This window comes from Argiope bruennichi, chromosome 8, assembly GCF_947563725.1.
Source record: "Argiope bruennichi chromosome 8, qqArgBrue1.1, whole genome shotgun sequence".
Lineage (NCBI taxonomy): Eukaryota > Metazoa > Arthropoda > Arachnida > Araneae > Araneidae > Argiope > Argiope bruennichi.
The window spans coordinates 4,182,720-4,196,792 of record NC_079158.1 but is presented as its reverse complement, the minus strand read 5'-3'; the positions used below and the strand labels follow the sequence as shown (position 1 = coordinate 4,196,792).

Genomic DNA, 14,073 nt, shown 5'->3' with positions numbered 1-14,073 from the left:
ATACTATTCCAATAAAAATAATATGCAAAAATGACACTCTAGAATATACATGGCTGATAATAGAAAGGCGGGTTGTCACTCTTTTTTAACAATTCATCTTCCTTTATTTTCAGAAATTTCAGTTCGACTTTTTAAAAAAATCTTTAGTTTAGATGCTGAAACTCAGTAAACATTACTGGTATTTTCTCGGAAAGCCTTTTTTGCACATTTATGAGATTGTATTTTCGAGTCTGAGGATTTCGTTTCTCTTTTATATAACACTTTAAAACGGGGGGAAAAAAACAGAGGAAATTTTTGTTGAATTAGTAATTTATTAAACTTCATTTCAATTAAAAATATTTTAAAGAAAATCAGTTTATCATAAACAGAATAGATAAATATTTTTAATGCGAACATTATCATTTTTCCCAGTAAAATTCCTAGATCCACGAAATTTTAATAAACGAAACAGTATTTTTCTTTGCCACATCGCCAACCATAATATTTATGATATGTAAACAAAGGTATATACGTTATGCCAGCATTTAGATTTTCTGCTATTCATTAAAAATAAATATTTACATTTGGATGAATTTCTATGCATCACCCAAGATGTTTTTAAAAATCTATGAAGAGAAATTTATCATTGACAATTTAGCAGGAGAGTGATATTTTAAATAATCACTTTTATTTTCAAAAAAGCTTGAAAATAGGCCATAAATCTAATTAAAAAATTGGGCAATCATTCAGAACAGCGGAATTCTCATGCTAAGCAGGTACAGAATTTAATGATGCTAATATCAAATAGTTTCAATCATAAAAAATATTAAATATGCAACAATAATTGTGACTCGATATCCATTTAAGGGATGTCACATATGGAATTTGTTTGTATCATTGAATATCTACAGAAATTTCTTTCTAAAAATGAATAAATGTTTTTCTGTGGAGACTTGAGTGTGAAAGAAATCTTGTTTACTTACAATGAAACAAACCGCATATTGCTCCCAGCGTTGGTTATTATAATAAGATAGGATCGGGAAAGCTTCGATCTAACTATTTGTGTAATGGAAGGCTCTCTGCATGTGATCAATAAGTCCCACCATCGGCCACAATTATTTGTTTGAGGTCTTTTTCTGGAATGTGCATCAGTGTGCAGGGGCTTTCCCTATGCATGAACGAATTCTTGTTCGGAAGCTTCAATTGGACAGATCGTGTCGACTGTGACTTTCTATCATGATCGAAGACCTGTAATCGAAATATCACCAGAAAGATCGCATCAAGGGTTTGAATCACACTTCAACGTAAGGGACGTAATAAGCTTTTGTAAAATATTCGCCCTCCCTATCATAGAATTACAGAATCATTGAAATTATTCGAAACCCCATATCACTGTAATTAGGGATGGCGAATTTTTTACGAGCGGTTATTACGTAAGCAATATCAAAAAGTCATAAATACCAGTGATCAATACTTTTCAAAGAGGGGTGTGATTCAAATCCTTGATGCGATCTTACTGGTGATATTTCGATTACAGGTCTTGGATCACGATAGAAAGTCACAGTCGATACGATCTGTCCAATGGAAGCTTCCGAACAAGAATTCGTTCATTCATATGGAAAGTCCCTTCACGTTGATGCACGTTCCTGGAACAGTCCACCGACAAATAATTGTGACGGAAGGCAGAACTTATTGATGATATGCAGAGAGTTTCCCCATTTCACAAAAAGTCAGGTCCGATCTCTTCCTATCCTACCGCAAGGTGATGACCATCGCTGGAAGCGGCTTATCTCATTATACGAAAACAAGATTTCTTTCACGCTCAAGTCTCCACAGAATTTTTTTAACAACTTTCTGCAGATATTCAGTGCTTTAACCAAATTTCATAGGCGATATCCTTCAATAGATATAAACACCATAATTACTATATTTTCATGATTGAAACGATGTGATATTCGCATCATTAATTTTTCTGTGCTTGGTTAGCGGGAGAATTCCGCTGCTCTGAATGATTGCCCATTTTTTAAAAAGCAGATTTATGGCTTATTTTAATCTCTTTTAAAAATAAAAGAGACATTTTAAATAAATTGCCAATGATACATTTCTCTTCGTTGATTTTTAAAAACATCTTGGGTGATGCACAGAAATTTATCCGAACGTAAATATTTATTTTTAATGTATAATAGATGCATTACGTATATATCAATACTTTTGTTTACATATCATCAATATTATGGTTGGTAATGTGGTAAAGAAAAATGCTTCGTTTATTAAAATTTCGTGGATTTCAGAATTTAGCGGGAAAAAATTATAATGTTCGCACTAAAAATATTTATTTATTCCTTTAGCAATAAACTGATTTTCTTTAGAATATTTTTAATTCAAATAAAGTTAAATAAATTAACAATTTAACATAAGATTTCTTCTGCCCCCCCCCCCCTTTTACAAAGTATTCTAGAGGTACATGAAAGAGAACTGAAATCATTAGACTCAAAAATATAATCTCATAAATTTGCAAAAAAGTCATTTCAAGAAAATACCAGTAATGTTTATTGAGTCTCGAAATTTAAATTCTCAGAATTCTCAGAATCTTAAAATAAAAATATTATCTGTATATTATTATTACTATTTTTTGAAATTGTATTTTATTTTTTCAGAAAAAGTTTTAATAAAAGAAACGTTCATAAGCTATATTAAAAAAATCATAAAACACCATTAACTATAAAATATTTATTATCAAAACTAAACTACATTCTTATATATTAAAATAAATTCTGCATTCTTTTTAAATGTCTATTGTAAAAGTTTTAGCCATTTTTCATAGAAAGCGTTTAAAAAATCGGTTTCGTGTAGGACATAGCTAAATGGGTGTTTGTGTCTCTTAATACTATATACTTTTCGGAATTAAAAAAAAAAATAACAGTAAAATTAATACATTATTTCGCTAATGTAAATATTATAAGTATAAAGATTTTAAGGATTGTAATTTATAAAAGTCTCCTCTTATCTTTGTGTATTTTATCCTTTAACAAGAATAAAATACACAAAGATAATAAGATAATCCGATTGAGATCTCCATAAATCTCAATGCATCTACATAATTTTCAAAAAAAAAAAAAAAAAAAAAAACTGTCTTTGTAAGATTTTTTTTTTTTTTTTTTTTTTGCTTCAAGCATAATTTTATAGCGGTATTCGTAAAAATGATACTATCTATGGCTTATCTTTTTCATTAAAAGTGTAAAAATCTAGCCGAATCTATAATATACTCTTACATGATTCGCATAGCACATAAAACTACCCTAATTTAATATATAAATGAACACTTTCAAAGTTACCGAAGAGATATCTCGTCATTAAGATACTTCCAATTATAGGTTTCTATGGGTTGAAATTTGCTTCTTGTGCCAGTTTGAAAAAAAGTAAAGGTATTCTTAAGATATGCATTAGAAATTTCAACCTATTTAAACTGGTATAAAGAGAAATTTTAGTTCACAGAAATCTGTAATAGGAAGTATCTGAAAGACGAGATATCTCGTCGACAGCGTTGAAAGTGTTAAATAACTATTTCCCAGATTTGGTTCTTGTATAGTATTAAGAAAACTTTAAAAAATCGGATGAATTAAATATCTTAATATGGTCTATATTGTTCCAAACCTGTAATTTTGCTTCCCAGCACGACTAATGTCATCGTAAGAAAAACCGTGGTACGATCTGCCCTATCTGCCCTGTGCGCGCTGAGCAGGTGCCGCGTCAATGAACTCATGAGTCGGAGAGACCGTAGAGCGAAGCTCCAAGATCCCCTCCCCTGCTGGATTCTGTCTAGCCGCTTCGTGTGCTGTGGACGATTACTACTTGTCAGCTACTGTCATCTGTAGTGTGAAATCCTGTGTTCGTCTGTGCTGCAAATATTTGTCGTCTGTGCTGCAAATATTTGTCGTCTGTGTGTAACAAAGTCGTAAATCGTGTTAGTTACACCATTTATAATTCAAGAACGGCTGTACCTATTTCAATGATATATATATATATATATATATATATATATATATATATATATATATATATATATATATATATATATATATTTGGATTCGTCTCAACTCCAAATAGCAGAATAACCATTAAAATATCGTAAAAGTTAGCGGAAAAAAATTAATCTTGGACTACCAAGATATGGCGATTTTTGGCATCCAAACCACCGATATCAACGATGAAATTACCAGCTATCAAGTTGGTCGATATGTGAACTACAATGAGGTGATTTGGCGTATATTCTCATTCCCTATTCAGGAACGTCACCCCACTGTTTTGCATTTGGCGGCGCATCTGGAGTATGGGCAACGAGTTAATTTCACCACTTCGAATGTTGCTCAACGAGCTGAAGTACCTCCAGCGACAACATTGACGAATTTCTTTGCGACTTGCGAAAGCGTTCCGTTTGTCCGAACGTTGCTTTACTCAGAAATGCCAAGTTATTACACTTGGAACACTTCATCGAAGAAATTTCAACTTCGGAAGCAAGGAGACGGGGTTCCTGGTCATCCGGAGGTGCGTTCTACTGATGCTCTTGGCCGTATTTATACAGTTCATCCCAAGAATGATGAATGCTTCTATTTGCGGTTGTTATTGGTGAATGTTCGAGGCCCAAAATCATTCGAATAACTATGAACTGTTAATGGTATAGTGTGCCCAACATTTTGTGCTGCATGTCAAGAGCTCAGTTTGCTTGAAAACGATAATCATTGGGACACGACAATGGCTGAAGCAACTATTTCTGCATCTCCAAGTCAGATACGCACATTATTTGCTATCATCCTTTCGACATGCTTCCCATCCAATCCACGTGACATGTGGAACAAATACAATGATAACATGTCAGAAGACATTTTATATCGAATTCGTGTAAGTTCAAGAAATCTCGATATTGAGGTAAATGAGGAGATGCATAACCAGGCTTTGCTGTTGATTGAATACATGCGTTACCTCATGTGCGGCAATTTGTTAGTGAAGTTAGGAATGCTAGCGCAAGATCGTAGAATCAGCGACGCGTTTAATCGAAAATTGGAACGTGAACGTGAATATGATCGACATGAATTAGACCAATCAGTTCAAATGAATGTACCCCTGCTGAACCCCCAACAGAAAGCAGTGTATGATACATTCATGAAGGCAATTGATAATGGAAATGGTGGCTTATTTTTCCTGGATGCCCTTGGTGGATCTGGGAAGACATTCTTCATGTCACTGCTTTTGGCCACTGTTCGTGCGATATCGGACATTGCGGTAGCAGTTGTTTCTTCTGGCATAGCGGCCACATTGTTGGAAGGATGCCGTGCGGCTTATTCAGCGTTAAAGTTGCCGTTAAATCTACAAAATTCTGAACAAGTGACATGTAACATTTTGAAATAGTTAGCAATGGACAAAATTTCAATAGCATCTAAAATCATCATATAGGACGAATTCCCGATGGCGCACAAATGCGCATTGGAAGCACTTGACCGGATATTGAAAGATTTGTCCAATGATTCGAGATGCTTTGGGGGCGCAATGATTTTACTGTCTGGCGATTTCCGCTAAACACTACCAGTCATTCCAAGATCAACTGCTGTCGATGAAATAAACGCTTCCTTAAAATCATCAAATCTGTGACGCTATGTGAAGAAACTTCAACTAACAACAAACATGAGAGTTGCATTGCTGAATAATCCATCTGCTGAAGATTTCTCCAAGCAATTGTTGACTATCGGTAATGGCAGTATTCCTGTCGACGAGTCGAGCGGATTGATTCCATTTCCTCGAAATTGTTGCAATTTCGTTTCATCGAAAGATGAGCTCATCATCAAAGTGTTCCCAAACATCATTGATAAAACCACAAAAATCACAAATGGTTGAGTGAGCGAGCAATTTTTGGGGCTAAGAACAAAGATGTGGATGACTTAAACTTCGTAATTCAGAATCAAATCGTTGGTATTTTGCATTCATTCAAATCTATTGACTGTGTAACAAACGAAGACGAAGTCACCAACAGTTCACACAGGACAACACACAGGAAGACACACAGGACAACACAAAGACGACAACTATATACAGCACACAATTATCTTCAGCCGAGACGTGCAGACAACAGCACACAACAGACTCTAATGCAGACCGTAGCGCACAACTTAATTCAGCACTCACTTGACTCCATCGCTGCTCCGCTAATCTTTGGAGGGCCAGTTCTTTCTGTCGATTCCGACTACTCTCCCTAGCAGCTGCGGCCGCTTCCTTTTATAGGTCTCTGGAGGCGGGGCTAGACGCCTCTCAACCCATCAGGAACGTTCGAGGCGTATCTCCGTTCCTACTGGACAGATCAGGAAAATTCTCGATGTTTCGGGTATAATCTATTTTGGCGCCAAAGTCGCCAAATTCGTCGCCAAGTTTGTCGCCTTGCTCCGGGACCCTCCGACGCGACACCGGACTCCGCCCAATACCGATGACTGTAAAACATTCTTTTCGATGGTGGAACCAACTATGCTGGGAAGCAGCATTACAGATTCGTAACAATATATTAAGGCTTAAAAGACCAGTAAATTTTACTAAGAAAAATTAGGTCTTGAATATGAATTTCCCTATCTTCATTTTTAGACATGTGTTCTTATGGTTAAGTCCTTTTTTAATTTAAAGTTATTGCAAGCTAATATTTCTCCCAAAAAGTGAGTTTTATCCCCTCAATTGCATGCATAAGTTTTCTTTAACCCCTTCGTATACAATGACGAGTCTGATTCACTATGGAATTTCTAAATTTTTAACTTTAAATATGCAATTAAGGGAAAGTATTAAATAATTTAAAATGCAAAAATCACTTAAAAACGCATTATTACCTCAAATGCCCTTATATTATTCTAGGGATTAAAATAACAATAATTATCCCAAATAAGATCTGCCATCTAATTAGAAAATTAAGTAAATTCATATGTCAAGGGATTAATGTGTTACATACGAATATTCTATGAATAACAATTTTAGTCATCCTTTTATCAAGACATCTTTATATAAAGTCTATTAAAAATTTAGAAACATCTGAAATCATATAGTTTTTGCTGCAAATAGTAATTGAAAGAAGAAGAAGAAGAAAAAAAACGATACGTTCCTCGATTACAAAGTCATAATATTGAATGCAGAGCTTGAATAATTTAGGAAGTAATTTATTTAACAAATTTAGTGCATACTTGATTAAATTCTTTTAGTGTAGCTGAAAAGCTTCCATACCACAAATATTTTTTTGTCGTCATTTGTAGTCGGTAATACCTTTTTGGTGTAAAAATAATTTACCAATTCGCTACCGAGGAAGTAACAATTAGATGAATAAGACAACGATTAACTTTTAGCTTAAATTTGAATAATGAAATATGGAAAACCACTCATTCGTCCTATTCGTGAATAGTATAAAAGCTTCAATTTCTCTAATAATTCCACTGGCAGGTAATCGAAGTGCCCGATGAAAATAATTTTTTCCCTATAATCTATGATAAAATCTTAGCCGAAGGGAAAAGGATTAGTCGAGAAAAAATGTGACGTCTTATTCACTTGCCAGCTTAATGATTATTCTGCTAAATAATCAATAATATAAAGTATATACTGAATGAACATTATAACATTTAAATCAGATGACTGAGAATTTGGATTTAATGTCACCAACATCCATCGCATTGAAGTCTTATTCCACCGATCAAAATTTTTTGGCAAAATACGACATATTTTATGCCTTATTCACATGTCACCTTGTCGGTTATTTATTGCCTAGAATATTGAAAATTGAAAGCTTGATGAACGACATTTGAATCAAATGTCTGAAAATCTGCAGACTTAACGTCTTCGACACTCACCACATCGAGTTCATAGTGGGCCGATCAAAAATTGCCAACAAAATGAGCCTATCACCTTGTCGATATTTTATTCACTTGTTAGCTTGACAGTTATATGTCAAAAGTAGTACAAATTATAAGCTGAATGAACGACATTTGAATCAGATGTCTGAAAATCTGCGAACTTAACATCTTCGACATCTACTGCATTCAGTTCTTAGTTGGTCTATCAAAAATTGTCCGCAAAAAAGTCATATTATTGACATACCATTCTATCGATTATTTTGCCAAATACAGTCGAAACACTTTAATAGTTACTTGGATATTTCGACTGTTTACAATATATTAACTTCAAGGCAGTTTTTAAATAATCATATTCGACAATGCGCATCTCTCTACAACCATCCTGACGTGGTAAACACTTTTACCGACGAAACTCCGAATCTCTCGCCGCCGGGGGGGGGGAGCAAGACGCTGCTGACAGGGGGGCAATTTTCCCCCTTGCCCCTCCCCACTACCACCGCCTCTGGATTTAACCCATAGAAAAATGATTAAAAAGTTCAAACTTTAAGTCCTTCTATGGTAAACTTATAAAATAGTGTAGAAGAATAAGACTATTTATGGAAAAAAATGAAACATTTTAATACAGTAAAAATTCTGTTTTTCTGGAGGTGATGAGAAGCAATCATAGTATTCGCAACATTTTATTGAATATTATGAAGAAATGTGGTATAATGAAAGTTAATAAAAATGCAGAGTAAATAATTAATATTTTAATTCTTTAATGGTTATAAAATATTCTAACAATACTATTTTTTCGATACTATGAAATCAAATCAATTCTACTTATTCCTAAAAAGACAGACAAACGCACAAAAAAAAACAGATACAAATATTTAATTAGCAGAACAAGAAATAGATACACCCCATATAAAGATTATACAAATTTATACTTTTTTTTTGTTTCATGAATTAAATCTTTCTCCCTAATTTCGAGAAATAATTTTATAATTCAAATATAATAAAAATGCTTTCATAATTTTAAACATAATTAAAAACAATTCAAAGAATTGGACACATTTAATTTGTAACAACTAGACCCTTATCAAAGAAAAAAATTATAAACATTTGTTTTCTTACGTAAGTTTCATGCAGTGTTATATGAAACAACTCAAAAACGATTACTAATTCCCACACAGATTTGCTATGTTTTGAAACTATCAGACAATTTCAATTTTTCTCAGAAATCGAAGAAAAGAAAGATCTATTCTTCTCAAAAAGTGAAAATTCGACGCGATAAGCAACCGGCGTCCTGACACTGCTTTCGCGTAGTTGAGAATTAATTACCATTCCTACTAGGTGGAAAATTTTCATAAGCGGAAAGCAATATTTTTGCCCAATTTGTGACACTTAAAAGTTCTAAACGGTGTAGCAAATGTTAAATAATGTAGGAAATGGAGAATTCAATAATGGAGGAATGGAGGAAAATTCAATTTTAAAAGAATCGCGTTTCAGAGCAACGCATAAATATATTATATCATCCCTCCTTAAAAATTAGATTTAAAGTAGACATTTTAAATAAAAAATATTTTTCCAAAATATTTTTGAAGAATATAAAAAGCTTATAAAAGGAATAAAAAATTAGTTATGCTTAGAATAATTCATTCATCTAATGATTCTTTCTAATTGTATATAAGAGATGAATGGTTTCTTTTACAATGATCTATGAAATCACATCCATAAAAGTATGTGTTTTGTATGAGAAATATTTACACGATAACATTTTTAAATTTATTTTCAAAATATGTTTAACAATATATATATATATATATATATATATATATATATATTTATATATATAACCAATCTAAAGTAAGAAAAAGTTTGAAAACGAAACTAAAATGAAAACGAAACAAAACAGTTTCGAAATCGCAACTAAAATTTATTACCTATTTAAACTAAAACCAAAAAGGAGCTTCATAGTATTTAGAGAGCGCAATTGCAGCTACTTCTAAAACACAGATGAATTGATACTAAAGAGTTAGAATCAAGTTAATAGGAAAAACAAAAATCAAATAAAAATTAAACCAAAAAAATTATTAAAAAAATATTAAAAAAGAATCCGGCCTGAAGACTTTTTCAAGGGTCACCCTCAGGCAGGGATTCAAATAAAGGGATTTTTTCTGTGAGGACATACAGACATAAGTCTAATAATAATTCCTCGTGACCCGAAAATCCCCTGAAATTATGCTCAAGAGATATACCATTTTAACAGAAAGGAAATACAAAACAACAAATTAGAAAAAAATAACCACAAAGTAAAAATACAATAAAAACAATAACAATAAAAACAAAAACAGCATTAAAATTAAAATTAAAATTAAAAACGAAAAGGCCAGAAAATACCATCCAACAGTGAAGGAAACTTTAAACAATCGTTTGTGATTTCCTGTTTTAAAAAAAGTTAACGGTAAATTATGTAAACAGAGGTAGGCACCCAGCGCCATCTATTGAGTGATCCAATATGCAAGTAAAGTTCTATTTTTATTTAAGCCAAAAGATTAATCCCAAACCATACCTTGTTTAATTAAAAAATTGACATTACAGTAATTTCTAGGAATACTTTTCGTTTTTAATTTTAATTTTAATTTTAATGCTGTTTTTGTTTTTATTGTATTTTTACTTTGTGGTTATTTTTTTCTAATTTGTTATTTTGTATTTCCTTTCTGTTAAAATGGTATATCTCTTGAGCATAATTTCAGGGGATTTTCGGGTCACGAGGAATCATTATTAGACTTATGTCTGTATGTCCTCACAGAAAAAATCTCTTTATTTGAATCCCTGCCTGAGGGTGACCCTTGAAAAAGTCTTCAGGCCGGATTCTTTTTTAATATTTTTTTAATAATTTTTTTGGTTTAATTTTTATTTGATTTTCGTTTTTCCTATTAATTTGATTCTAATACTTTAGTATATATATATATATATATATATAACACCTCTTTGTTGTGTAATACGTGGAAAATAATCCACTTAAAAAAATTTCATTTTATTAATATGAAATTGATGATTATCTGGTTAAAGTACCTTGAAATCGCATGATAAACTCTATATAATGCTTCGTTATCGAAAACAGCAGAAATGAGATAGAAATATCAAAAACTGCAACTTCAGGTAAAATTAATCTCAAGTTTCATCACTATTGATGTTATTACCTTGAGCACTGAAAAATAAAAATGCTTTATTCGTAATGCTTAAAAATTAATATACGATCGATCATTCCCAGGTGAATGTACTAAAAAGACATCGAAGGAATCAGTCGATTTTAATTTTATGTACGATATTAATGAAAAATCTTAAAGTCTGCAGTTGACAAATATGTTTAAGTGGAAAAGGAATAAAAAGAGTCGTGGATTTTCTTCAATCTGAAACTGTAAAGAAATAACTCCCCGTGCTGACATTGCGAAACCTCTGAAAGAAAAGCAGGAATATCGGCTGATCCCCGACCCTTCACCTAAATGGGTACTTTCCCATCCCCTAAATGGGAATAAAAAGAAAAAAAAAAAGAAATCGGTGAATGGGTTGAAATATGAACGGACGGGTTTTTCTTGGAATCGTATCATATAATCACATATCCCTAAAAGTGGAGTTATCAGAGGAAAGTGTGAAGTCATCGCTCCGTTGTGACCTTGACTTTCCGATATTCGCATTTGATAATGCACTATCCCATAAAAATAATTTCTAATTACCCCGTGGCATGACTTTCAAATGGCATTTCTTGACATTGTCTTTCTGCAGGCGCCATCTGTTGGAAGAGAATAGAACTAAAGTGAACATTTTAAAGAAATTACTATTTAAAAAATTCAACTTTTTCAGAAGAGGCTTTACTCCAATAAATAATTAAATAAAGAGTTTTGAAAAAAATGAAAATTAAAAAGTAAGCTGAAATAGCTAAATTAATTCAATCACATGTTACTTAAATTAATAAATTTTATATTTAATACTAATTAATAATTTTAAATTAATAATATGATTGAAATAAGAGATATTTAGAACAAATATTTAAAAATAACAATAGCAAAATTATTTCTTATTAAAAAAATTGTGGATTCGCAGAAAGTGTTTGTAAGTGTGAAGTCATTGCTTGCTCAGCGGTATCTGATTTCTTGACTTCAGTGGCTTCCTCCTTGACAATACCATTATTCCACAGAGATGCATAATCCATGAGTTTTCGAATAACAAATATTTTTGTTATTGTTATTTTTAAATATCTGCTTCAAATAACTGGTATTTTAATCTCAGGTATGACATTTATCAATTATAATTAATAAATCATTTATTAATTTAAGCCATATGTAATTGACTTTGTTAATCTATTTGAGCCATAGTTTTAATTTTTTTATTTTAATTTGATTTTGAATTTTTTTATATTTTTTCAAAACCATTTATTCAATTTATTTATAGGAGTAAAATATTTTCTGAAATAGCTGGAGAAAAAAGTGTAATTTCTTAAAAAACTTTTACTTTAGTTCTATATTTTGGCAATAAATGGTGCCTGTAGAATGAAAGCCAATAGAAGGTTACGTCACAGGCAATTAGAAATTATCTTCATGCGATATTAGTATTGTCAAGTGCGAAGTCACTGACGTTAAGAAATCATTGATACCATTGCGCAAACAATGACTTCACATTTACAAACACTTCCCGTGAATAGCCGATCCTGACATCAAATTAGTTGGAAAATAAAAGACAAAGTTTTAATAGAATTTTTTTTTTTTTTTTTTTTTTTTTTGCGAACCTGAATGCTTCTACAAATCATATTTAAATCAATCATATTTTTCGTGATTGAAAGCAATTTATCTTTCAGATTTAAGTTTTCAAAATAAAGATCTTCCTAGTTATGTGATGAAGGAGCTCTTGCAAATAATTCAAATAAATTCAAATAATAAATGATAAATGCAAATATTTCAAGACAATTTTATGATCGCTGCGGATGTATCCAAATCTTAATCTTTCACTTCCATTGCGAATATTACTAGTCAGCAAACTTTCGTTTATAGAATTCACTCCATCAATTCCCTTTTTACGGCGGAGGCCATGGCACTTGGTCAAGTCCTTGTTAAAATTTCAGTAACAGGAAAAAAAATCTGCTTTTTTTTTTTTTTTTTTTTACAGACATCAATTTGGCCCCTCAAGCTTTAAAATGCTTTTCATACAATTCTCCAAAATTCCATCATAGATTATTTAGAAAAATTAAAGCTCGAAAAAATTTAAATCAGAAAATATGCTTGTTTGTGGTCTCTAGGACATTCACTGATGCATTGAAATGAATAAAATAAAAAAATGAAGTTAAAAATAATCAGCCAAAAAAAATGAAGCTGATAAAAAATCAGCCAATAAATAAATGTAGCTGATAAATAATCAGCCAATAAAAAAATATGGATAAGGCGCAACATCCAATAAAACACCACTAATAACAGCAAAAACAGTACAAAATATCGTTCGTCTCACCTCCGACGCACTGGCGGGGGAGTAATGTGGTGACGCTTTATATGCCAGATAACAGCTACGAGACATGAGAAATCTCTTTTGTCTTGTGGTCATGTTAATCGGCTACGAACCATAAGGTTGCGAGTTTGATCATCTCTATCGCTTATAGCAACATTGGTGACCCGGACGTGATATAGAACGGAATTAAATTTTAACGTGATAATCTGATCGTATAGGTTTAGAGTGAATAGTTTTTGAAAATAGAATGCTTTTAATATCTTATTTATCTAATTTATGCTTATCGCTAATAGCAACAACTCTATGGATCAAAAATAGAAAAGAAGATCGTAACTGCACTTCTTTTAATCCGATTGCCTACTACTCCAGCTCTATTGAATAGATTTGGTCTACACAATTATACTCACTGTCAAGTTTGTAGTCTTGAAAATGAAAATAAACATATCATCTTTTTTCGTTCTAAATACGCAAATCATAGGTCAAACCTTTTTGCAAAACTTCATTCTTCATTCAAATCGTTTATTCAGAAAGCTGCTTCAAATTAGCAGTACCTTCGGATCCTTCTCCACTTTCTGAAGTTTTTTAATATCTATGGAATGCATTTTGGTATAAGTGTATAACGCCTTTGTTGCCCAAATCCCACTCCCATCACATTTCAATCAATCAATCTCATAATAAATAACCGAACATGCGCACTCGCTAAATCTTACAACCCAGATTTTAGCTACATGTGAGAGTCAACACA

The 14,073-nt window shown here is 32.0% G+C and overlaps 1 protein-coding gene across 1 annotated transcript; it reads left to right on the top strand.

Annotated features, from left to right (window-relative positions):
* The first annotated feature begins 4,149 nt into the window (after positions 1 to 4,149).
* Positions 4,150 to 4,638, top strand: LOC129981411 (uncharacterized). Its single transcript, XM_056092245.1, has one exon. It carries the CDS (start codon positions 4,150 to 4,152, stop codon positions 4,636 to 4,638), a length of 489 nt encoding a protein of 162 aa, XP_055948220.1.
* The last annotated feature ends 9,435 nt before the right edge of the window (positions 4,639 to 14,073 follow it).

Coding starts and splice junctions, on each gene's coding strand:
- LOC129981411 (XM_056092245.1), top strand. CDS start 4,150: ATGGCGATTTTTGGCATCCAAACCACCGATATCAACGATGAAATTACC.